Source organism: Grampus griseus (assembly GCF_964374135.1).
Source record: "Grampus griseus genome assembly, chromosome: 19".
NCBI lineage: Eukaryota > Metazoa > Chordata > Mammalia > Artiodactyla > Delphinidae > Grampus > Grampus griseus.
The window spans coordinates 3,886,317-3,910,503 of record NC_139013.1 but is presented as its reverse complement, the minus strand read 5'-3'; the positions used below and the strand labels follow the sequence as shown (position 1 = coordinate 3,910,503).

At 54.8% G+C, this 24,187-nt stretch overlaps 2 protein-coding genes across 4 annotated transcripts in view; both read left to right on the top strand.

Annotated features, from left to right (window-relative positions):
* CDC42EP5 (CDC42 effector protein 5) overlaps window positions 1-21,355 on the top strand; it is a 104,626-nt gene extending 83,271 nt beyond the window's left edge. The window contains exons 9-14 of one of the 3 annotated variants that reach the window (XM_082677286.1): window positions 10,800-12,476; window positions 14,570-14,779; window positions 15,656-15,741; window positions 15,827-16,240; window positions 16,829-16,971; window positions 20,827-21,355. In XM_082677286.1, the coding sequence (XP_082533412.1) occupies window positions 20,827-21,288 (462 nt within the window). In that variant the 5' untranslated portion in view covers window positions 10,800-12,476; window positions 14,570-14,779; window positions 15,656-15,741; window positions 15,827-16,240; window positions 16,829-16,971 and the 3' untranslated portion in view covers window positions 21,289-21,355. Of the gene's footprint in view, window positions 1-10,799; window positions 12,477-12,540; window positions 12,566-14,569; window positions 14,780-15,655; window positions 15,742-15,826; window positions 16,241-16,828; window positions 16,972-20,826 lie in introns of those variants that run through there. The other 2 variants (XM_082677288.1, XM_082677287.1) reach the window with 2 other exon arrangements.
* Window positions 21,356-22,401: 1,046 nt separating this feature from the next.
* Window positions 22,402-24,139, top strand: LENG9 (leukocyte receptor cluster member 9). The gene has a single exon (XM_082677265.1). It carries the CDS (start codon window positions 22,417-22,419, stop codon window positions 24,127-24,129), a length of 1,713 nt encoding a protein of 570 aa, XP_082533391.1. The 5' UTR covers window positions 22,402-22,416; the 3' UTR covers window positions 24,130-24,139.
* The last annotated feature ends 48 nt before the right edge of the window (window positions 24,140-24,187 follow it).

The following is a 24,187-nucleotide window of genomic DNA, read 5'->3' as shown; positions in this document are numbered from 1 at the left end:
AGGGTAACGTTTCGTTTTAATCTGAGTGGGAACCGCCGGTCTGACCCCGTAAGTAGGGCGGTGACCACCTACACGTCCCACTCACAGCGGGATCGGGGCTCTCCGGGCGAGGGGCTCTCGGTGACCCCACGTCCTTGGCGGCGCAGCTGGTCCCGCTTCGGAGACGTGGTCGTGCAGATCCCAAGTGTTTCATGTTGAGACAGCACGGAGTGGCCTTGTTTAGAAGCCCTGTAGCTTCAGCAACAAGGCTAAGTAATCAAGTGGGCAGTTGTGGACGGACCTAAATCTGTGTGAACTGACATGAGGAAAGAATATATTTGGTTATATCTGTTCATATAACATGTCCATGAGGCCCGCCCACGTGTCAGTGATGGAGCGGGGGCGGGGTCAGGGAGAGAGGCATGAGGTCTCCCAGGTGTGGAATTCAGAGGACGCTGGGCGGACTGACATTGTGCACGTGGAACAGAAGATGAAGAGCAGACTTAGGCAGATATGGGGGTCTGCTTTCTGCGCAGCCAAGGCAGGGTAAGCCCTTACCCGGGCGGAGGCCGTCTCACTGTGCGTTTCAGCTGTGTAACTATTGCAGCCAATAGACCCAAAAGTGTAACGACTCATGTGATAGGAATTAGTGCCTCTTCCATGCAACAGGTGAAGCTGATTCCAGCTCAGCAGGGAGGTGCTTTAAAATACTGTGTGTTAATTCTAAAATGTGAGGGAGCAGATCAGGAGACGCCTGCCATTGAAAAGATATTCATCACAGTTCCCAGGAGGAGGGGGCATGCATGCCACCCACCAGGGCCACGTAGGGAAGCACCAGAGACAGAAAGGAGGAGATGGAGTGAGGGGAAAATGGGAGCCTTTACTGTGGTTTCCACAAGAAGGAATGAGCAGGAAAGGGTAAGCAGGCATGGGATTGGCTGGATTAATGATTTCAGCGGGTTCTGGGGTGGAGGGGGCGTCCCTAGTTGTCATGTGCTTGGCCCTAGCGTGACAAGGGCAGGTGGATCGTGGCCCAGACCCCCATAGAGTGGACCCCCATAAAGGAGGGGGTGTGGTGTGGACTCTGGGTTGACTGGTTTGTATTTGATAAGTGCACCCCAGGAAGAGGACTCTTGCTCAGGAGCTGGGGCAGGGTGGGGGGCAGTGAGGGAGGAGGCGGGGGGACAATGCAAGTGACTCAGGCATATTATCGGGTCATCTAGGAAAAGGTGTGTGCAGTGTCGACCTTAAAATTAAATGTCGTTATTTTACGGGCAAAATGAGTTTATTTAGGAATGGCAGAGGAATTGCGATTCAGGACATTCAAACTATGGCAAACCACAGTCAAGTCCAGAGAACAAGGAAGAGGAATGTTACTTTACAGAGAAAAAGGAGGAAGCTGGAAGGGGCTGCTTTGACTGAAAGTCCCTTGGAGAAAACCAAGAGGTCAGGCTGGTGGTGGTTTCTCATTGGCTGGGCTTTGCTGTTTCTCCTTGGCTAGGTTGTGACTGTTTCTCATTGGCTGGGCTGAGGCTGTTTTCTCATTGGCTGAGTTGTTGCTGTTTCTCATTAGCTGAGCTGGTGCTGTTTCTCCTTGGCTAGGTTGTGACTGTTTCTCATTGGCTGGGCTTTGCTGTTTTCTCATTGTCTGAGTTGTTGCTGTTTCTCATTAACTGAGCTGGTGCTGTTTCTCATTGGCTGGGCTGAGGCTGTTTTCTCATTGGCTGAGTTGTTGCTGTTTCTCATTAGCTGAGCTGGTGCTGTTTCTCATTGGCTAGGTTGTAACTTTCTCATTGGCTGGGATGAGGCTGTTTTCTCATTGGCTGAGCTGGTGCTGTTTCTCATTGGCTAGGTTGTGACTGTTTCTCATTGGCTGGGCTGAGGCTGTTTTCTCATTGGCTGAATTGTTGCTGTTTCTTATTAGCTGAGCTGGTGCTGTTTCTCCTTGGCTAGGTTGTGACTTTTTCTCATTGGCTGAGTTGTTGCTGTTTCTCATTAGCTGAGCTGGTGCTGTTTCTCATTGGCTAAGTTGTGACTGTTTCTCATTGGCTAGCCTGTTGCTCTTTTCATTGGCTGGGCTGTTGCTGTTTCTCATTGGCTGGGCTATTGCTGGGCAAAGAGAAAATCATCCTTCTTCTGAAAATCAAGCTTCTTCCTGCCCAGGAATGTAAAGTAAGCTGCAGCAGAGGGTAGGGGTGAGAGAGCTCCCCTTTAGGGCTTCCCAACTCCGTTTTAAATTAGGTTTCCCTTTATTAATTTTCACACTAGCATATGCATGTATGACCCATGTTAAAGCATCAACTTTAGAGAAACCTGAAATATGACTAATACAAGGGGTACAGCAGGCTCTATTCTATAGGGTCATCCTGGGAACCAGGTGCCACACTCAGCGTGTGGGTCCAAGGTCACCCAGGGCATCCATACCCATCAGCAGAAGGGAAGAGCCGTGAGGATCTTGTGTGGGAGGTTCACGGGCCAGGCTTGGAAGAAGCTCCGTCCATCCAGCTCACATGCCACTGTGAACTTCATCCCAGGACACACATAACTGCAGGGAGGCTGGGGAGATCATCTCGCTGGGAGCCCAGGAAGGGAGGACACGGTGCTGGTGAGCAGCCACAGTCCTGTCACACAGGGACCTCCTGTCACTTTGAGCACCGGGTGGGGGTGGGGGGGTTAACGGTTTGTGGGGTGCGTTTCCAGTCTCCACTGCTTCCTCCCCGACCTCCTCTTACGTAGAGGTTCTAGGGACACAAGAAATAGACTCTCAAACATTGATCATTTCACAAGCTAGTGGAAGAAGGAAACATTCCCGCAAGGAGGTACTTAGAATTCAGAGTGAGGCATTCAAGCCCAGAGGAGCCCACAAGCGGAGGTGGTGCTGAGGCCCGACACCCGCTCAGGTAGACAGAATAACAGCCCCAAAGATGTCCGCATCCGACGCCCTGGAGCCAACTGCTGTGTTACCTTAGGTGCAAAAAGGGTCTTTGCAGGTGTGATTGAGTTAAGGATCTCAAGGGGGGGAATGAGCTTGCATGTTCCAGGTGGACCCAATGTAATCACCAGGGTCCTTGTAAGAGGGAGGAGGCAGGTGAGAGAGAGGGAAGGAGGTGCGACCACAGAAGCAGGGGTCCTAGTCAGAGGGAGGATTTGCAGAGGCTACAGTTCTCCTTGAAGGCAGAGGAAGGGGCCCCGAGCCAAGGAATGCAGACGGCCCCCAGACGCTGCTAAAGGTAAAGGAATGGGCTCTGCCCTGGAGGCTTCAGAAGGAGCGCAGCCCTGCTGACGCCTGATTTTAGCCCAGTTTAACATGTTAGCCTCTGAGCTCCTGAACTGTAGGATAAGTTGTGTTGTTTGGTGCCCCTATGTGAGGGGTTCGTTACAGCAGCAACTGCAAGCTTGTTGGGATGAACAGCCTCCAATCCCAAACCTGAAGGGCATTAGCCAGGTGACGGGGTGAAGGTCAGATCAAGGACAGTGTCCTACAGCTGATGGGTCCTCTTGTGTTTGGAGAATGCATGGCGTCCAGTGGGGATGAACTGGAGTAGGGGTGGGAAATGGGGACCTGCATGTTCCTCTGGGTGGACCTAAAGCCTGAGGGACCCTCCGTGTGCAGTCGTGGTCTCATCAACTCCCTCGCCCGCTCCACACGTGTCCGTGCGTGTGGGTGTGTGCATGTGTGTATGCGAGCATTCATGGGTTGTGCATGCCTGTATACATTTTACAGTGTGTGCAGGTGTGTGTGTACATATGTGTGCGTTTGTGCATTCGTGGCCATGTGCATCTGGGGGGATTGGTGCTGTGTGCAGGCGGGGCAGCTCTGCGCCTTCACCCAGACACAAGTCCCCTCAGACATCTCCCTCACTCACCCCTGACCCTGAGATGCACACTTGGATCAGAGAACACTGATACCCTTTCATCTTGTCTTGTTCCCTCACTAAGTCTTGAGTGACTGTGGAGGCAGAGACCGGGACCTAGAACCTGTGTACCCCGGCGCCACACGCAGGGCTGACGCAGTTGGGCCTGTGAGGACATTTATTGATGAAAAACGTGAAGCATGATCTAGAAAACATGGTCTTAGCTATCAGCTGCGTAAGTGTAGCCCAGATTCAAGGTCAGAAAATGAACTCTAGGAAGGTTTGTACAGTCAGCTGAGAAGACAATTAAAACGGATCTCTGGGGGCAGGGGAGGATTCACAGGACGTGTCTGGACTCAGCTGGGCGACTGTAGGACCAAAGCTGGGTCCTTGGAAACAGCCAAGGGACCACAGCTGGGTCTCTGAAACAAGTGCTACACGTTCTCTCCAAGGAGCTAGTTGATTGTGGGAGGGGCCACATGGTGAATGAATCTCCTAGAAGTTGATTGGGGGTCTCAGGACTCCAGCTCTTGCCAGCAAGAGAATTGACTGGATGACTTCAGAAAGGGATGATTCCACAGGGAAACCCTCCAATGTCCACTGCAGGCTTTTGCAAGAGTGCCCTCCCTTCTAGCTGTTCAGACATAACCATCAGAGGTCCCCTGTCTCTCCTAGTGTCCAAGTGTGGAGGATGAGCTGCCAGTCCCTCTGTCCTTCTCTCAGTGCTGAGTGGGGCCGGCAGTGGACTCTGCCCACAAGGCGGCGCGGCGGAGCTGCGGCCAAACCCCGAGGTCTGGGGTCTGGCTGACCTGGGCTGGTTCCTCCCCTTCAGAGCCCTGTGCCTTTGGATGAGAAACTTTAACTTCATTTCTGCATATTATTAATAAAAGGGGTGGTGGCTCTCAGAAGGTCTGGGAAGTGCCTCCCACGTTGGCCTGTCATGGCATTACTGCCATCAGGTGCCTGGGGTAGGGTTATCTCAGTCCCGTGGGTATTGTTATCAGGGACCTTATGAATATCAGAGACACCCCAGTGCCCTGCGCGGGCCAGCCCCTTCCTGTGGTCTCACCACTCCCTGATCCAAACCCAGGAGAGGGCCAGGCCCTGATCCCCAGCACAGACCCCCCCCAGAAACCCCTGCAGGCTGAGGTCTGCTACTCACCAGCTGAGTAGTAGGGCTGAGTGTGGGCGGAGCTGAAGTCTCCACGGGTCCTGTGATCAGGGTAGGAGGGGGGCTGATGCTGTGTGGGGGCTGCCGAGGGTCTGTCCCCGGCCCCTCCCCACCCTGAGCATCCGACAGCAGGCCACATCTGGCCATCACTCAATCCCAGACAACACCCTGAGATTCCTGAGAAAATGGGGCCCGGACCAGGAGATCAGGGAGAGTGCCCCTGCTCCATTCTGCTGGAGCGTCACGCCCTCTGCACCTCCTACAGCGGTGCCCTGCTTTACTGCCCAGAATCCAAGTGGAATGTCTGCTCTGAGGCCCCAGGAGGGTGTGGAGGGGGTCAGAGTGTCCTGGATGGACCCTGACTCCAGGACAGCTCGGGGCTGACCACCCACAGGGACAGGGACGGCCTCATCCCAAAGGTGCCCCAAAGCACCATCCAGCCCTGGTCAGGGCCCCCCTGGACCGTGTGACTTGCCCAGTGAGGAGTGGATCACAGCACAGGGGACACATGACCTGAGGCCCCACAGATTCTCACCCAGTGGAAAGGACAGTCAACACCATCTGAGGGAAAAGACGCAGGTTCCCTTGAAGGGGTCTGTCCTCACCCCATCTCTGGAAGCGCACCCCCCGCCAGCCCAGCAGGGACAGCTCTGTGCCCACCCTGATGCTGGGGCTGAGTGCCCAGGTCACCGTGGGGTCCAGGTGAGACCAGGCTCCAGGGACCTGAGCCAGGTGTGAAGGCAGAGAGATGTGTGTGCAGAGGGAAGAGGGAGCCAGAGGGCTTGGAGGTCAGGAGGGGGCAGGGGAGCCTGTGGACGGAGGACACAGCTGGGGACAGGGTCCAGGGACCTGGGGCAAACCTGAGGGCAGAGCAGAGACCTCCTCACCTGTCACCACCAGCTCCAGGGGCTCACTGGGCTCAGACCAACCAGACTCTTTTTTATAGCGGCAGCAATAATGCCAGACAGTGTCTTTGCTCATTATGGTGATGCCAAATCTGGCCTCTGTCTGGTGTGGACCAAGTTGAGACATGTTATCCTCAATCTTTTTTTTTTTTTTTTGCGATACGCGGGCCTCTCACCGCTGTGGTCCCTCCTGTTGCAGAGCACAGGCTCCGGACACACAGGCTCAGCGGCCATGGCTCACGGGCCCAGCCGCTCCACGGCACGTGGGATCTTCCCGGACCGGGGCACGAACCCATGTCCCCTGCATCGGCAGGCGGACTCTCAAGCACTGCGCCACCAGGGAAGCCCTATCCTCATTCTTGAAGTCATTTCTATTGTCCTTGTTCTCCAAGTGGAATCTCTTAACCCTATCAGGGCCCCGGCACACGAAGGTCAGCTGCCGCCGGGAGATCACAGAACCCTGCCCCCAGATAGAGGGTCTGGGCAGGGTCCCTAGGAGGGATGAGAGCAGGATCTCAGGGTCTATTATGAGGAAACCACCACACAATGCAATTCACTCCTTTTAGTAGCTCAGTTCAATTTTTCTTTTTTTTTTTTTTGACAAACTTAGTTGTGCAAATCACCACAATCCAATTTTAGACCATTTTCATCATCCTCTCCAAAAGACCCCCCCAGGTCCATTCTATGAGCCTCTAAATTCCCATCACTGCGGAGTGATTTTCCCCACTTGACTTAAGGACCCTGAGGCTTGGTCACGTCTTGCTCAGGGTGACGTGGGAGGTGTCAGAGCAGGCTGGGCCCCCGGGCATGTCTGCTGCGGGGGGCGGCTCCCTCCCTGCCCACGGCCACTCTAGGGGAACAGAGACAGCTGGGAGGGTGGCACAGGATGGGAATGACCGGGTCATTCCTGGGACAAGGAGAGCAGGGGTCTCAGTCGGTAGGAATGATCTGGGCTGGTCTGAAGGGCAGCTGCCAGTCCCAGGTGGGATTGTGTGGGGTGAGGGACGCAGTCTGCAGCGCGGCTGTGTGTGTGTGTGTGTGTGTGTGTGTGTGTGTGTGTGTGTGTGTAGGAGCTGGAGCACAGCTCTGGTCCCACATTCCCCAGCAGATGAGGATCCCTGTGTCCAGTGTAAGTTCCCTGTGCAGAAATCATCCCTGGGTTTTCTCTGTATTTTTACCTTCTTCTCAGCTTATTCCCATTTCCTTGTTACGGAGGCTCTGGAAACCCCAAATGTCTCAACTGGGCTGGGGGCAGGGGGAATAGTGGGTTTGTAGCCCTGAAACAGGAAGCTGGCCTCACATTCAGCAAAATCCCCCATAGAGACAGGGAGCTGGCAGAGGTCATTCACTCATTCATTGTTGTTATTGTCTTTATCTGGAGGTTAAGTGTGGTTTAAGGAGATGCAAGTTGACAAGGGGAGGATTTGTGATGTTTAATTTTGTGTGTCACCTCGGCTGGGCCATGATCAGATATGTGGTCAGACATTCTGGATGTTTCTGCAAGGGTGTTTTTGGATGATATTAACATTTAAATCACTGGATTTAAAAGAATTATTTTTAATTAAATTATTTTACTTATTTACTTTTGACTGCGCTGGGTCATCGTTGCTTCGTGCCGGCTTTCTCTAGTTGCTGCGAGCGGGGGCTACTCTTCGTTGCAGTGTGAGGGCTTCTCATTGCGGTGGCTTCTCTTGTTGTGGAGCACGGCCTCTAGGCATGCGGGCTTCAGTAGGTGTGGCTCACAGGCGCTAGAGCGCAGGCTCAGTAGTTGTGGCGCACGGACTTCGTGGCTCCGTGGCATGTGGGATCTTCCTGGACCAGGGCTCGAACCCGTGTCCCTTGCATGGGCAGGCAGATTCTTAACCACTGCGCCACCAACAAAGCCCCTAAATCATTGGATTTTTAGTAAAGCAAATTGTCTTCCATAATGTGGGTGGGCCTCATGCAATCAGCTGATGGCCTGAATTGAGCAGAAGAATGACCTCTCCTGAGCGAGAAGGGATTCTGCCAGCAGACTGCCTTTGGACTTGAACCTCAGCAACAGTTCTCCTAGGTCTCCAGGCTGCAGCCCACCCTTCAGATTTTGGACTTGCCAGCCTCCATAATGGTGTGAGGATATTCCATAAAATGTGTGTGTGTGTGTGTGTGTGTGTGTGTGTGTGTGTGTGTGTGTGTGGAGTATGATATATATATATATTCACATGCATCCTATTGGTTTTGTTTCTATGACAAACCCTGGCTAATGGGTACAGGGTTTCCTGTTGGGGTGATGAAAATGTCTTGGAGCCAGTTAACGGTGATGGTCGCACAAGATTGTGAATGCACCACATGCCACTGAATTGTACGCTTTCAGACGGTTAACAGTCACTTTTATGTTATGTGAACCTTACTGCAGTAGGAAAAAAAGTAATGATGTTTGTAAAGCAGGCAGCACAGCCCTGACATTTCAGGAGTGCATTCTTACTGCACTCATACTATACACCCATAGCATATCCATAAAAGACAACCTGATGACCAGGCCAAGTCTAGGGTGCGTCCACTTTGCCGTCTGGCTACTTCCACCAGTGTAGAGTAGAAAAGAAGTTGTCTTCTCCTGATGACAGCATTCTGTGGCCAGTCTGGTCCTCATCTGCATACTGAGCTTCCCTGCCTCCTGAACAATTCTGGCTCCTTCTCTGCGTGGCCCCAACACCCCCGGACCTGTATCTGGACACCCTCCCTATTTCACCGTCAGGACCCAACCCCAGGAAGGTAGGTTCTGTGGCTGCTGTCCACGGTGCTGACGGGGATTTGACTGTTGAGTCTAGTTTCAGCACCATGGTCAGAGTCTATGAAGGCAACACAGCCTCCCCCATCTTCTGATATCTCAGTGATCAGGTAGGCATCAGCTGAGCTCCATCTTTGGTCCTCTTGTGTAGACTCCATGCAGGATTCAGATAAGACATATTCAGTCAGAGCATGAGGGTAACTTGGAAAAGTACGGGGGATGGCTGTAGTTGGCAATAATTCAAACTCCCTTCACAATCCATGCATCCTGAATAGGGATAAAGCTTCTCAGAGGCCCGGGATGTTGGTCCCACACTCAGCATCACAGCCACTGGAGCAGACCGGCGTGTCGTATAATGTTCGTTTTCCCCTATCCACCTCAGAACTGTCCTTTACCAGACCAGGTTCAGGGTACCGGATACTGGGTATGGCCAAAAGATAATGGACTGGGCTCACCCCAAACCGGTTTCAAAACCTAGATCTGCCTCTTGCCAGCTCTGTGTCCCTGGGAATGTCATTCTGCCTCTCTGAGGCTCACTTTGCTTTTCTGGAAAATGGCAATGATAATGGTGTCTGCTTCAAAGGAAACAGGTGATCAGAGATTATTCTATTCTGTTTCTCATAGGAAGCAAGCAGTTGGGCTAAGAGTGCGAGATCTTGAGCCAGGCATCCTGAGACTTGATCATAGCTCTGCCTTTTATTAACTTTGTGACTTAGGGAAAGTCACCCGATTGCCTCTACTTTGTCATCTATCAAATGAGGATAATGCCAGCACCTGCTTTTTGGGGTTTTGGTGAGAAACGAAATAGTTCATACACGAGATGTGTGGAGTAGCGTGCCTGGCATTTACTTAGCACTCATTCAAGGATGTGAGCTGTTATGACTATTACCGTCATCGTCACGTGCCTAGACACAGCCTGGCAAACCGCTTGGGTTTGGTAATGATAGCTGCCTTTATGAATTATTGTTAGGATTTCTGTGAGGTTCCTTGGACCTCTGACACGGATGAAGAAACTAAAGCTACAAGTTGAAAAGTGGCTTGCCGGGGTCACACAGGCAAGAGCTCCAAGCCAGGGCTGGCTGACACCAGTGCACAGGCTTTGGTCACATTCCCGCCTGCCCACATTTAGCAGAAGGGCAGGAAGGACCTTAGGAATCCCTGACCCGCCCTCAGGTGGAAGAGCGAGGCTCGTGGTACTTTGGCCAGGAGTTTGCAGCAATTATCTCTTGGCCCTTCCCTATTTCCTCCACTTTGCCAGTTGTGCCAGGATACTCATTTCCTTCACAGAACCTGCGAAGGATTCCAGGAACTTTTCCTGCTGGGGTTGTAACCAGAGGGGGAGGGAACTGCAGATGGTCCTTTGGAAACATTGTTGGTTGTCCAGACCATGGGGAGGGGGGAGCTACTGGCATCTAGTTGGTGGGGCCTTGGGAACACCCCACAGTGCACAGGATGGCCCCCAACCCTCCCACCACAAAGAGTGAGCCAGCCCCTAGCGCCAATAGCTTCGAGGTGCAGAAACACTGGTCTATGTGTTTGTAAGATCCCAGCCCAGTTGGAAGGTGGATACTGCAAACTAATTTTATGGGGCTTGGATGGGATGAGGTCATTAAAACCTTATTAGTTAGGGTTATTTTCCTTTCTCTCTTTACAAGGGGGTGGGGGGGGGCGGAATTCCCTGGAGGTCCAGTGGTTAGGACTCCGTGCTCTCACTGCCGAGTGCCCAGATTCAATCCCTGGTTGGAGACGAAGATCCCACAAGCTGTGAGGTGTGGCCAAAAAAAAGAAAGAAGAAAAAATCTTTCCTTTCTCTCTTTGCAAGGAGGATGTATTCAGGTATCATTTGTGTAACTAAAAATTACTTTACAAAAGAAGAAGCAGAAATAGCAGCGAATGTATCCAAACCAAGGAAAGAAAGAAAACTCCTTGCAAGCTGTGTGTGTTGGGGGGTGGGGGTGGGGATGCATTGGGCGCCAGCTCAGCTGGAAGGAGGAGGGAGCTCCAGAGACAGAGCTCACACCAGACTGGCTGCACTCCCAGGGCTCCCTCTGTTGGCACAGATCCTGTCTCCAGCTCTTCTTCTTTTCTTTTTTTTCTTTTTGGCCGCACTGCATGACTTTCAGGATCTCAGTTCCCTGACCAAGGATCGAACCCTCGCCCCCTGGAGTGGAAGCGTGGAGTCTCAACCGCTGAACCGCCAGGGAAGTCATCTGTCTCTGTCTCTCTGTCTCCCTCCCTCCCTTGCTCTCTCTCTCTCACCCCGTCTGTCCCTACCCTCTCTGGCTTCCTCCTCTCTCCCGCTGCATCTAGATGAGGCTCTTTCAAAGTCCTTTGGGTTGTTGGAAATACTTCCTGATGGGAAAACCCGAACCCTGGGTCACTCCCCACTCAGCATCGTCTGCCCACTCCTGAGAAGCTGGGGAAATGCCCAAACTCCACGCATAGGTCCCCTTGCTTGTGGTCTCTGCTCTCCGTGGCCTTTGGTAGAGGCCCTGCCATGCTGACTCTGTTTCCTCATCTGCTCAATGGACATAATAACAGCACCTGCCTCATAGGTTGATATGAGGACTAAATGAGGTAATAAGATGGAGTGCTTCGAACAGAGCCCGCACACAGCAGGTGTTCAGCAGACTCGTCCTGCAGTTCGTCTGGGGCTCGGATCCGAACCAGCTTCCCCTCCCTTCCCAGCACAGCTGAACGCCTCACCTCCTCCACCCCTGCCTCTGCCTCACCCGGATCCAGGCCGGTGGAGTAGAGCCCCCGAAGCACCGCCCCACCTGTACACTGACCCAGGCTGCAGTCACCCCTCTATCCTTCCACCTGCTCCTTCAAGAGGCAGCCCCCGCTGCCCTGGGCTAAACCCTCCTCAAGTGCTCTAGACATGGGCTACCCGATACCTGGACCACTGGCCCCCAGTGGCTATTTCCATGTAGAATCAATGAAAATTAAATACAATTAAAATTTCACTTTCTCAGCCCCACTAGCTGCATCTCAAGTGCCCAACAGCCACATGTGGCTACTGTACTGGACAGTCCCATCATTCCAGAAAGTTCTGTTGGACAGACCCTTTTCTTCCCTGCTCCTGGGGGTCCTGTCCTTTATAGAACCTACCTCTCCTATATCTTCCATCTCTCCTTCTGAGTCAGGGTCAGCCTGCCTGAGTTCAAATCCTGCCTGCGCCACTTTAGGGCTGCATTAGCTAAGTTCCCTAAAAGTTAAGAGACAAACCAAAAAACCCTCTCTGTGCCTCAGTTTCTCCATCTGTAAAGTGGGAATAATAATACCAACCCCCTCCCGCCCATAGAGTTATTGCAAAGATTAAGGTTACATGTGGAAAGATCTTAGAACAGCTCCTAAAATATTCTAAGCCCTTGATAAATGTTAGCTGCTATTACTGTTGTTATATACTTTCTTCCAAATGCTGAAGTAAGCTCAAGCTCCCTCTTTAAGTCTGTATGTAGTAGCAATGAATGAGTCCCAAAAGAAACTGCCAAGTGGGAAAAAGTGGTAGCCCAAAACCGTCCAGTAAAAGTTCCTTTGTGTGTTTAAAATGTGTGTTTAATATGTGTTTTCTTAGAGCACCATGTTGATCAGCTGTTCTCAACCAGGGGCAGTATCCCCCCTCCAGGGGCCATTTGGAAGCAATGCTGGTCGTCTAAATCCTGGGGAGGGGGAAGCTACTGGCATCTAGTGGGTGGAGCCTCGGGACGCTGCTGAACATCCCACAGTGCACAGGATACTCCCACCACAAAGAACCATCCAGCCCCAAATGCCAAGAGCTCCGAGGTGCAGAAACGCTGGTCAGTGTGTTTGTAAGAGCCCAGCTCATTTGGAAAGTGGATACTGCAAACTAATTTCATGGGGCTTGGATTGGACAAGGTCATCAAAAGTTAAGTCAGAAAGAGAAAAACAAATACCGTATGCTAAAACATATTTATATGGAATCTAAAAAAAAAATGTTCATGAAGGACCTAGGGGCAGGACGGGAATAAAGACACAGACCTACTAGAGAATGGACTTGAGGACACGGGGAAGGGGAAGGGTAAGCTGGGACAAAGTGAGAGAGTGGCACGGACATATATACACTACCAAATGTAAAATAGATAGCTAGTGGGAAGCAGCAGCATAGCACAGGGAGATCAGCTCAGTGCTTTGTGACCACCTACAGGGGTGAGATAGGGAGGGTGGGAGACGCAAGAGGGCGGGGATATGGGGATATATGTATATGTACAGCTGATTCACTTTGTTATAAAGCAGAAACTAACACACCATGGTAAAGCCATTATACTCCAATAAAGATGTTAAAAAAATGTCTATGTAAAAAAAAAAAACCTTATTAGTTAGGGTTATTTCCCTCTCTTTCTTTACAAGGAGGATATCCTTTATGTAACTAAAAATTACTTTTTCAAAAAAGAAACAAAATAGCAGGAAGTGTATCCAAACCGAGCAAAGAAACCAAACTCCTTCTCTGACCCCTCCCTCTCCCCCCGGATATCCGTCCTGTCTTGCTCTCCTTTCTTTCACAGCAGACTCCCAAGTCCTCTGCACTTTTTCATCTCCTCACTCTCTCCCTCGCCTCCCCAGCCACAATCTGGCTTACGCCTGCCCAGCCCCCATGGGCAGTTCTCACTCTGGCCACCGGTCACCTCTGGCTTGCTATTAAATCCAGTGGATCTTTTTGTTGTTGTTGTTTAAATCAGACTGAGACTGCAGAGAGGGGACCTGTGCGTCCTTCCAGGGCTTCTGCAGCCCATCTCTCTCCTCCTCCTTCACTTTCTCTGGCTGCTGCCCGGCCCTGGTCCAAGTTCCTTTCCCTTTTCTTATCTCTCAATGTCACCCTTCTCAGCTGCTTCATCCCAGAACCCTGCTCTTCCCGCACTTCAGCCCAGAACCAGCTACCTAATTTGCGGGGTGCATTGCAAATGAAAATGTGGGGTCCCTTGTTCAAAATGATTAATAATGTGAAGATAGAGCAAACCGTGAAACCAAGTGCAGAGGGCCCTTCTAGGCGTGGCGACCCCCAAGACTGCACAGGTCGCTTGCCCGTGCAGCCGGTCCTGCTTTCCTCTCTTCTGGGCATGGCCTCTAGCAGCTCTTGTATACCTGTTCCTCCTCCCAGGCTCTCCAGCTTGGTGGCCACGCCACCATCCCCCGGGATCTGCCCTCTGAGGGTCCTTGGGGTAGACAGAATGCACCTCTAAAGATACCCAGGCATGAATCCCTGAAACTGATGAATATGTCGTATCAGGTAGCAAAGGGACTTTGCACACAAGATTAAAGTTAGGGACCTTAAGACGGGGAGATTATCCTGGCGTGATGGTTCATTTTACTTGTCCGCCTGGCCAGGCTGTAGCACCTGGTTGTTCAACCAAACACTAACCCAGGTATGGCCGGGGAGCCGTTATGTAGGTGTGACTAACATCTATACCCAGCTGACTCTAGGTAAAGGAGATGGCCCTCGAGAATGTGGGTGGGCCTCACCCAATCAGTTGAAAGGCCTTCACTGCAAAATGGGGAAGAAATTCTGCCTTAAAGACCACAGCATCAGGGACTTCCCTGGCGGTCCAGTGGTTAAGACTCTGCCTTTCCAATGCAGGGGGCGTGGGTTTGATCCCTGGTTGGGGAACTAAGATCCTGCATGCTACGCGGCGGGGCTCAAAACAACCACCAAACCAAACCAGAAACAAAGACCGAGGCGTCAGCTCCTAGCCTGACTGAGAGTTTCCAGTCTGCCTTATGGAATTCAGGCTTGCCAGCCCTTAGCATTGCAAACTCCCAATTCCTTGACATAAATTATGTATACTTCTCTATTAGCTTGTGCTGATTACCAGGTCATATATGAATACATCTCCATTACCGATGGTGATATATGTATAACGCCTGTGTTTTCCAGGTGGGCCGAGCCAAATCACATGAGCCCTAAAAGCAGAGGAGCTTTTCTGGCTGGAGGGAGGAGGGAGATGGGGCAGGCCTGCAAATCAGGGACACCTGAAGCATAAGAGGGGCTCAACTTACCGTTGCCAGAGGACAGACACAGGGAAAACACCGGAAGGATGCAGGCAGCCTCTTGGAGCAGACCAGCCCCCAGCTGACAGCTCAGCAGGTACAGGAGTTTTTTGTTTTGTTTTTGTTTGTTTCTGTTTTTGATGAGATGAAAGCGTTTCGGGACTAGATAGAGGTGATGGTTGCACAACATTGTGAATGTACTAAATGCCACTTTATTTTTTATTAATTAATTTATTATTTAATTAATTAATTTATTTTTGGCTGCGTTGGGTCTTTGTTGCTGCGTACGGGCTTTCTCTAGTTGCCAACTCTAGGGGCCACTCTTCGTTGAGGTGTGAGGGCTTCTCGTTGCCGTGACTTCTCTTGTTGCGGAGCACGGGCTCTAGGCACGTGGGCTCAGTAGTTGTGGCTCGCGGGCCCTAGACCGCAGGCTCCGTATTGTGGCGCACGGGCTTAGATGCTCCGCGGCATGTGGGAATCTTCCCGGACCAGGGCTCGAACCCATGGCAGGTGGAATGTTAACCACTGTGCCACCAGGGAAGTCCCCTACATACCACTTTAAAATGAGTCATTTTATGTTATGTGAAGCTAACGTCAATAGAAAATAATTAAAACTTTTATTTTGTGGCCACGCCACGTGGCATGCAGGATCTTAGTTCCTAGACCAGGGATCGAACCTGTGCCCCCTGCAGTGGAAGCGTAGAGTCTTAACCACTGGACCGCCAGGGAAGTCCCTGGATTGTTGTCACTTTTTGTCTCTGTCCCACTCCTTCAAGATTCAGGGCAAGCCACACCTCCTTGTTATCTATGAAACTAACTCTCTCCCTCTCCGGCCCCAGCATCCCAGCCCCAGCGCACCGCGGAGCCAGCCTCCTCCCCGGGGCCTCTACCTCCCCCAGGTCAGGCCCTCTGGCACACTGGCCGCTGAGGGATCTTCCTCACACCCACATCTGACTCTTCTTGTCGCCGCTAGGCACTGGCACTCGGTGATGTCATGACCTTTCTGTGGACGAGTCGCTCCCGGCAGGGATATTCATCCCGGGAACTCTCCAAGGCAGGGTGAGAGCTGCCCCTCCGAGGTCACATCCATCCTTTTGCTGGTCTTACTGCCTGACCTTGTCTGTTTTTCTCTCTCTCTTTCAAGCCCGCACATACTCCCTCAACAGCTGCAATCTGGAAGAAATTATTCTACACAGCCAGACTTCCCCAGTTTCAGGAAATTCCAGGCTGGCAGGGGGAGGGGCCGAGCTGGGGGCCGCCCTGTCCATCCATCCATCCCCCGCCCCGTCTGCCGTGTTCTCTGGGCGGGCGCACACCCAGTGCCAGCCTCCTCCCCTGGCCCACACTCAGCCCGGAGGGGCCTCAGCTTTTCCACCGCTACTTCCTAGTCCTTTAAATCCTAGAGGCAAACTTTTGGGGGATAAGGAAGGCTGGGAGGGACCTACGCCTTAACCCTCTCTGCCCCAGACACACTGAGCTGCACTGGGCGTGACTCTGCGCCCCTTTGGGCTCCTACCATGGCCCCCGAGAGGGGCTGACACTTCAGATCCCGGTGCAGGTAAAGAAGGGACTCCATGCCAGGGTCTGCCCGGGTTGGGGCTCAGACTCCTGGGTCTGAGGGGGGAGGGGCCGGGGAGCTGGACTCCTGGGTCTGAGGGGGGAGGGGCCGGGGGCCTGGACTCCTGGGTCTGAGGGGGGAGGGGCCGGGGGCCTGGACCCGTGGGTCTGAGGGGGGAGGGGATGGGGGCCTGGACTCCTGGGTCTGAGGGGGGAGGGGCCGGGGGCCTGGACTCCTGGGTCTGAGGGGGGAGGGGCCGGGGGCCTGGACTCCTGGGTCTGAGGGGGGAGGGGCCGGGGGCCTGGACCCCTGGGTCTGAGGGGGGAGGGGCCGGGGGCCTGGACCCGTGGGTCTGAGGGGGGAGGGGATGGGGGTCTGGACTCCTGGGTCTGAGGGAGGAGGGGCCGGGGACCTGGACTCCTGGGTCTGAGGGAGGAGGGGCTGGGGGTCCGGACTCCTGAGGCTAAGGATCAAGAGAGCTAGGAGCCAGGACTCCTGGAACCTAAGAGAGAAGGGGGTGGCACTCTGGGCCCGGCCGCCTGGGTCCTGGATGCCCCTCCAGGTTCCGTATGACACTTCCTTTGCCAGGTGAGATCCCGCCCGGAGGAAGAAGGAAGAAGGCGCGGGCCTGGGACTGGGAGGCGGAGGCGGGCTCCGAACCAAGAAGACGGGGTTCCCAGCTTGAGCCGGAGCCTGAGAGTTTGCCTGCCTGGTTCAGCGGGGACCACGAGGTACGGGGCAGTGGTGGCCCAGGGTCCCCGGTCAGGTCTGGAGGGGAGCCGGACAGCCGGCCAAAGGGACGGCGGCCGCGGCTGCTGAAATCCTGGGCCGCAGCCACGTGGCCTCAGGAAGCGCGCACTGGAGCCCCGAGGGGGTCGGGGGCTCCCAATCGCGGGTCCCCCTGCGCCGTCTGGGTCCCACCCTCCTTGTTGCCTGTCCCAAAGGGCTGAGGACCAGTCGGGCTGGATCTGCAGTGGGTTGTTATTTCCTCTTGGCGGGGCTGGGGCCCGGAGAGGACAGAGGTGAGCCAGCTGTGCCCCCCACCCCTGCAGCTGGAGCCTCGGCCCGGAAAGAGAGGGGGCGGGTGGAGGCGGGAGGAAGGCGGCTTAGCGAGTGCGCGCGATCACCGCGTCCCAGGGTCCCATCCTGGCTCCCGCTCTCTGCCTGCTTTCAGATTGTCACAACAGCAGCCCCTCTGTACAGAGCTTGGGCCTGTGACGGCCTTTTTCCGAGTGTGACCTCATTGCGTCAAGCACACAGCAAGGGAGATAGAGCCTTCTGTTCAAGGGGACACGGAGGCTCGGAGAAGTGGAGTGACTGGCCCCCGAGGTCTCAGAGCTAGCGAGGAGAAGTGGTAGCTTTCAAAAACAATTTTGAACCCGTTGTTATCTAGAATGGGAAAAAGCAAAGCAGACAGGCAAACACAGTCAAGGGTGTAGGCAATCCCTGGCCTTGATGTCAAAACACTGTTTCCTCCATGGGTCTGCGCACCCTATCCTTTGGCGGCTGTGGGCAGTATCACATCATCCTTTGACGCCGGAGTTCGTCTGCCTGGGTTCCAGAGTCAGCCCCCAACATTTGCTACTGTGTGATCCAGGGCAAGTCACTTCACCTCTCTGTGCCTCAGGTGCCACCCACATCTGTAAAAGGGACAAAATAACAGCCGTCTCCCCTCACTGGGTTGTTCCAAGGATTAAATGAGTTCATTCATTTGTGTGAAGCACTTAGACCCCTGCCTGGCCCAGAATAAGTTCTCGGGAAATAGAATGTCAGCATCATGCGTGTACTCTACGACAACCCCTTGCAAACAGGCATTCTGATTTCCCATTTCTCAGGAGTAAACTAAGGCTTAAGGCTGAGGAAGTTAGTTCCGGGTCCCACAGAAAGGCAATGGCAAACCTGTTGTGTCTGGTGTCAGAAACCAAGATCTTAATATGCTGCTGAGCGCTGGAAAATGTCAGTGATGTCACCTTGTAGGGTGATAGGAGGATGGGATGAGGGGCAAGGTAGGGGGTGGGCAGGGAGAAGAGGCAATAGCTGAGAGCCATCCAGGGAGGAGCCAGTTCAAGGGACAGCAGGCAGTGGAAGCAGTAACTCTGGGCTCTGGAGTCCCACAGAGCTGGCTTTGTGACCTTGGGCAAGTCATGTACCATCTCTGAGCATCTATTTCCTTCTCTGGGACAGGGGAGAATGATCCAAAGTAGGACTCCACTGAGCATTTATTGAGCATTTGCTGTGCACTGGCTACTGTGCTAAGACTTTCCATGGGCAACATCTCCCCAATTCTTGCCAAGAGACTGAATTATTATATGAGCGTCATTCCATTCTTGAGATGAGCAAGTGAGGTCAGAAAGGTTAAGTAATTTGCCCAAAGTTACACAGCAGTGGGCACAGTCAGATCCAAGTCTGGGCAGTTGGCTTTCTGAGTTCTGCTCTTTTGAACTATGAACCACTGCCCAGGGATAAGGGGTGCTGCTAGCTCTGAGACAGGATTTTTTTTTTTTTTAAACTGTGGATTGAGATTCATGAATGAGCAGAGGTCAGCATTAAAAAAGAAAAATAGGGAGTTCTCTGGTAGTCCAGTGGTTAAGACTCCGTGCTTCCACTGCGGGGGGGTGGGGTGGGGGGGCGGGGGGGAGTGTGGGTTCGATCCCTGGCCGGGGAACTAAGATCCTGCATGGTGCAGGGTAAATGCATCATGCAGGCATTTATTTAGTTAGTTATTAAATAAATAATAAAATAGAATTGAAACTGAGTGCCTAGCATGAGATAAGAGTAGGTCTCAATTCACAAAATGTTTGTTTCCCTTATGTGGGGGGGGGTGTGGTTGTGGGTGGGGAAGGAATGGTGACTGTGTGCCAGATTGCAATAAAATATATTTATTCATCTAGGTTGAGGTCAGGGAAGTTTGAGAAACACGACAGAGGTGGTAAATCAAGACTGGTTTTTCCAGAAGTAACTGTAAAGTGTGTGTGTGTGTGTGTGTGTGTGTGTGTGTGTGTGTGTGTGTTTGGGTAGGGGAGAAGGCAGCTCTCAGAACATATCCATCTACAATTATTTCAAATCCTTTTGGCTTTAATTTTTCTCCACGTTATCACTGATCTTTCCCACGGTGCTGGTCCCTGAAAGGACAAGGCTGGCTGCTTTGCCTGCTTCATAGGATTTGATCTAAATTTTGTTCCACAGTTTTGTTTGGGAACACATGCCCCTCCCCAACACTATCAGTTGGCTGGCACTGTTAAAAATATAGTTTTCTTTGACTGAGTATTTCTATGCGTCCTGCAAGGAAGGTAGTGTCATTTTATCCATTTTCCAGATAGAAAACAGACAGAGAGCAATCACATAATTTATCCCAATTCATCCAGTTGGCAAAGGGTGGGGCTTCAATTCAAATGGAAAGGTTTTTTTTAAAATTGTTATTATTATAATAACAGTGACTGTTAAAACAAAAGTACAAGGTCATCAAAGTCCCTCCCAGAAGTTCCATAGAAACGGCCAAGTTCCAGGATATGGGCAAAGGTTGGCAGGCATATCTATTTACCATCGAGTCTGATGCAGTCATGTAGCTATAGGGTACCTAGTTAACAGTTCATGAGCTGCCCGTTTGGAATTTATGCCATTCTTGCCATGTTTTAACACAGGAAAATTTGCATGATTATTATTGTTACTCTTGTTTTCCAAGAAGTAAGACTTATATGTTTTTTTCAAAACCAGATTATTCAAATTATAAAATGCTGTGCAAATATATAGATTTCCCAGGCCCACCCTAAATCTCCCAAATTACAATCCTCAGGCCAGCCTACATGATGACTTTTGTATGTTCTAGGCAAAGCTTTCATGGAGATAATTATATATATATATATAATAATTATATTTTACGACTGCGTTGGTATAAAGGCAAACATAATCCAGACGTTTTAAAATAAAACACGGCAGCCCCGTCTGGGAAGGGGCTTCTGTACACCATGTGTTGAGGGGGAGGGTCTCATCTGTGCTCCCCGGGGTTTTGTGGGCTCTGCAGGCCCCAAAGGTGGCGGGGCTGGAGAGGAAGACCTGGGCCCGTGTCCCTGCCCTGCGGGAGCTGGGGACCAGTGGCCTCAGTAAAGGACAAGAGGTTCAAAAAAATAATAACAAAACGTTTAAACATGTGTGCGGGCCTCTAGAAATGTGGCGGGCCCTGGGCACTGTGTCTGTTGCACCCAAAGGACAGAGTCCGCCCTGTCTTCATGGTGGATGGCCCTGTGTTTAAGCTGGAGTTTCTGTCAAGTTTGGGAAGCAGTCCAAAAGGCTTGGTGAAGCATGTTGCTTGTTCTCTGACCTATAAAAGCTCAAACGTTAGTTCTTAGTGGAATTAACATATGGGCAGACCTAAATTTGAGTCTGAGATTTGAATCAAGCAGCTGTAACCTCGGACCTCTGGGAGCCTCAGTTTCCCCACTTGTAAAATGGGAGTGATCCCACCACCATCATCCTGTACTTATGGAGAGCATCCTCTGAACGGCGTGCTACGCCCAGGGCTGGGAACACGGAAGGCCTCGGTAGCGTCCTCCCGGGGTAGGCCGTGCTAACCCGTCCCTATCCTGCAGATGCCGGTCCTGAAGCAGCTGGGCCCCGCGCAGCCCAAGAAACGGCCGGAGCGCGGCGCTCTGTCCATCTCCGCGCCGCTCGGCGACTTCCGGCACACTCTGCACGTGGGGCGCGGCGGCGACGCCTTCGGAGACACTTCGTTCCTGAGCCGCCACGGCGGCGGGCCACCCCCTGAGCCCCGGCCGCCGCCCGCGGGGGCCCCGCGCTCCGCGCCGCCGCCCGCCGTGCCGCAGCCCCCGCCGCCCGCCCTCCGCGCGCCAGCGCCCGCCGACCCGCTGCTGTCCTTCCACCTGGATTTGGGCCCCTCCATGCTGGACGCAGTGCTGGGCGTCATGGACGCGGAACGCCCGGGCGCCGCTGCCGCCAAGCCCGACGTGGACCCCGGCCCCGGGGCGCAGCACCCTAGGGCCCGTTGCCTCCCCAACGCGGACCTCGAGCTGGACGACGTCATCGGCCTGTAGGCACCCCCATTCCCTGCGCCCTTACCGTCCAGCTCCCCACTTCTTTATACATAAACCGACAAGGTCTGTGCCCCGGGTTTTGTCTGTTTACTTTGCATGTGGGAAGGGGGGACGGGGAGGGGTGATGAGGTCCTGGCGCCTTTAAGAGCTAGGTATGTCACGTGGGGTTCCGGTCCCAGCCAGGTGGGTGGAGGTCTCAGGATTAACCTGGTGTAATGGGATGCGGCCCCTTTAAGAGAGCCAGGGGCGTGGCTGGGTGGTGCCCCTCCCAGGGGCGGGGTTGCGAAGTGGCCGCTCCCACAGCCTGGTTTTTTCAGCAGTGTTGGCTGCGCGTCGCCGCCGCCGCCGCCTGCCGGACGCGGTCCCGGGCCCGGCCTGACTCGCTCCCTCGGGCCGGCCGACGGCTGTGACCCCGTGAGCTCCGCGTCTCCAGTGGACCCAGCCCAGGCGAGCTGTCCTTTACCCCGGGAGCGGCCGCACAGGAAAAGTGGCCGGGAAGAGGCGTGGTCCCCGTAGAAAAGGGACGCCCCAAAGTTGTGTCATCCTGAGGGCGACAGTTGCGTCCCAAATCCGGGCTACGAAGTTCGTTCTGAGCCTACAGGCGTCCGGTTGTCCCGCGGAGGGCGAGGCCCAACGAATGCCCGGAGGGGCGTGATAGCACATGCAAATCATTAGGCGTGCGGGGTGTGCGAGCCCAGCTCGTCAGGGGCCAAGAGAGCGCGGGGCCGCATCGTTAAAGCACTGGACTAGGGACGGGGCCAGCTTCTCTAAGGAGCAAGAGTGGCGGGGCCGCACTTGTAAATCATTAGGTAGCGGAGCCAAGCTCACTAAGGGGCCAGAAGAGGCGGGGCCGCACCTGTAAGGTATTTGGGTTGTGGGGGCGGGGCCGCATATGTAAATTATTGGGTTGGGGCCGGAGCCACAGATAAAAACCGCTTGGCCGCAAGGGTCAGGCGCCTCCAGGGCACCGCGGAGGGCCGTCTCACGCGCGAGGTGCTTTCCAGGTCGGGGCGGGGCCTGAGCCTCGCCCGTGACGTCACAGCGGTGCCTGGCGCCCGTGCCGGCAGGACTGACCCAGGTGCGGGAACGGCCTGAGCGGGGCGAGCGCGCCAGCCGCACCCCACTCCCATGGCGGCGGCCGAAGGGCCGGAGCCGCCCGTGGGGGCCCCCAGCGCGGAACCCGCGCCGCCGCCGGCCTGCCGCTTCTTCCTGGAGGGCCGCTGCCGCTTCGGTGCCCGCTGCCGCCAGCCCCACCCCGGGGCGCCGGCGCCGCCGCAGCCTAGAGGCGAGCCCGAAGCAGAGGCCAAAGCCAAGAAGCCGCCGCTGCGCACGGCTGCGGCTGTCATCCAGCGCATCCGCTGGGACCCGCGCCTCGACCCGGCCGACTTTTCCGTGGGCTACGTCGACCGCTTCCTGGGTGTGCGCGAGAAGCCCTTCCTTTCCTTCTGCTGGGACGAGCCTCTGGCGGCGCTCGGGCCGGGCGTTCTGGCCGTGCCGCAGCACCGGGTGCGCTACTTCCGCTTCCGCGGCCGTCTGGTGTGGGACCGCGCCTCGCGTACGGACCTCGTCTTCGGCTCGGGCTTGGCTGCGGGCCGCGGGTCCACCATCCTGGACGCGCTCGACGGCGGGGATGCGCACGGTGTCGGAGAGGAGGGCGACGGCGAGGACGCGCACCAGACCGGGCATGCGAGCGACGGCGAGCACGTGCACGGAGCCGGAGGTGAGAGCAACGGCGTGGACGCGCACGGGACCGGGGGCGCGCACGACGGCGGAGACAGGGGCGGGGACGTGCATGGGACCGGGACCGGGGACGAGAGTGACGGCGAGGACGCGTACGGGGCCGGAGGTGCGCTCAGCGGTGGGGACACGGCCGGGGCCGGAGGCGCACAGGACGGTGTAGCTGCGACCCGTCTTGGCACCGGTGCGGGAGGGCGCGTACAGCCAGCTTGGACGGGACTCCGGGCCGCCTTGGCCCTGGATGGCGGAGGCCCCGAAGCTGGGCGCCTGGCGTTGGCAGGGACGTTATCGAGGATCCAGGAGCGGGAGTTGGGCGGCCCTGGAGGCCAAGGTTCCCCGTGGATGCAGCCAAGAAGGGCGCTGAAGCCAGCCGCCGCCGCTGCCAGGGACCTGGAGCCCCCGGGTGGGAAGCTGCCGGCTGTGGTAGCCCCGGGAAGGCCCTCGGAAGGCCTCTCTGAGACGGAAGTGGAGTGGGGTTCCGGGGTCTGGCCCGTGGACGGTGGAGCAGCCGGGGCCGTGGGCCCTCGCCGGCCCCGCCCCACGCACTTCGTGGCCCTCATGGTGACAGAGGCTGAGCTGCAGGCCGGGGTGGCTAAGGTCCAAGAAGAACTGGTACGAAATGCACCAGCTTGCGCGGCGTTCACAGTGCCTGCTCAGGCCCTGCACCTGACAGTGGCCCTGCTGAGGCTGGCGGGCCCCGGGGAGGTGGCGACTGCGGTCGACGCACTCAGAGGCGTGCTCTCGGACCCCGGGCTTCAGATCCCTCAGAGGCTCAGGTTCAGGCGCCTGGTGTTCCTGGGCTCTCGTGTGCTCTGTGCTCCCCCCGACCCTCCTTTGGAGAACATGGCCCAAGTGCTCAGCCAGAGGCTGGAGGCCGAGGGGCTGAGAGTGCTGCAGCCCTGCAAGGGGCTACACCCCCACCTCACCCTGGCCAAGGTGCCCCAGGGTTCCCAAGTCGGCCTCCCCAAGCCTGGGTTCAGCCCAAGGCAGGAGCTGGGGAGCCAGCCTCTGGGGAAACTCTGGCTGTGCCGCGTGGGGAGGTCAGGGGGCACCTACCAGGCCGTGGCGGAGATCCCCCTGGTATCTCAATGCCAAAAGAAATAAAGGCCAGGACCCAGACACCCAGAGGCAATCTAGCCTGGGGCAGAAAGACAAAGCGTGC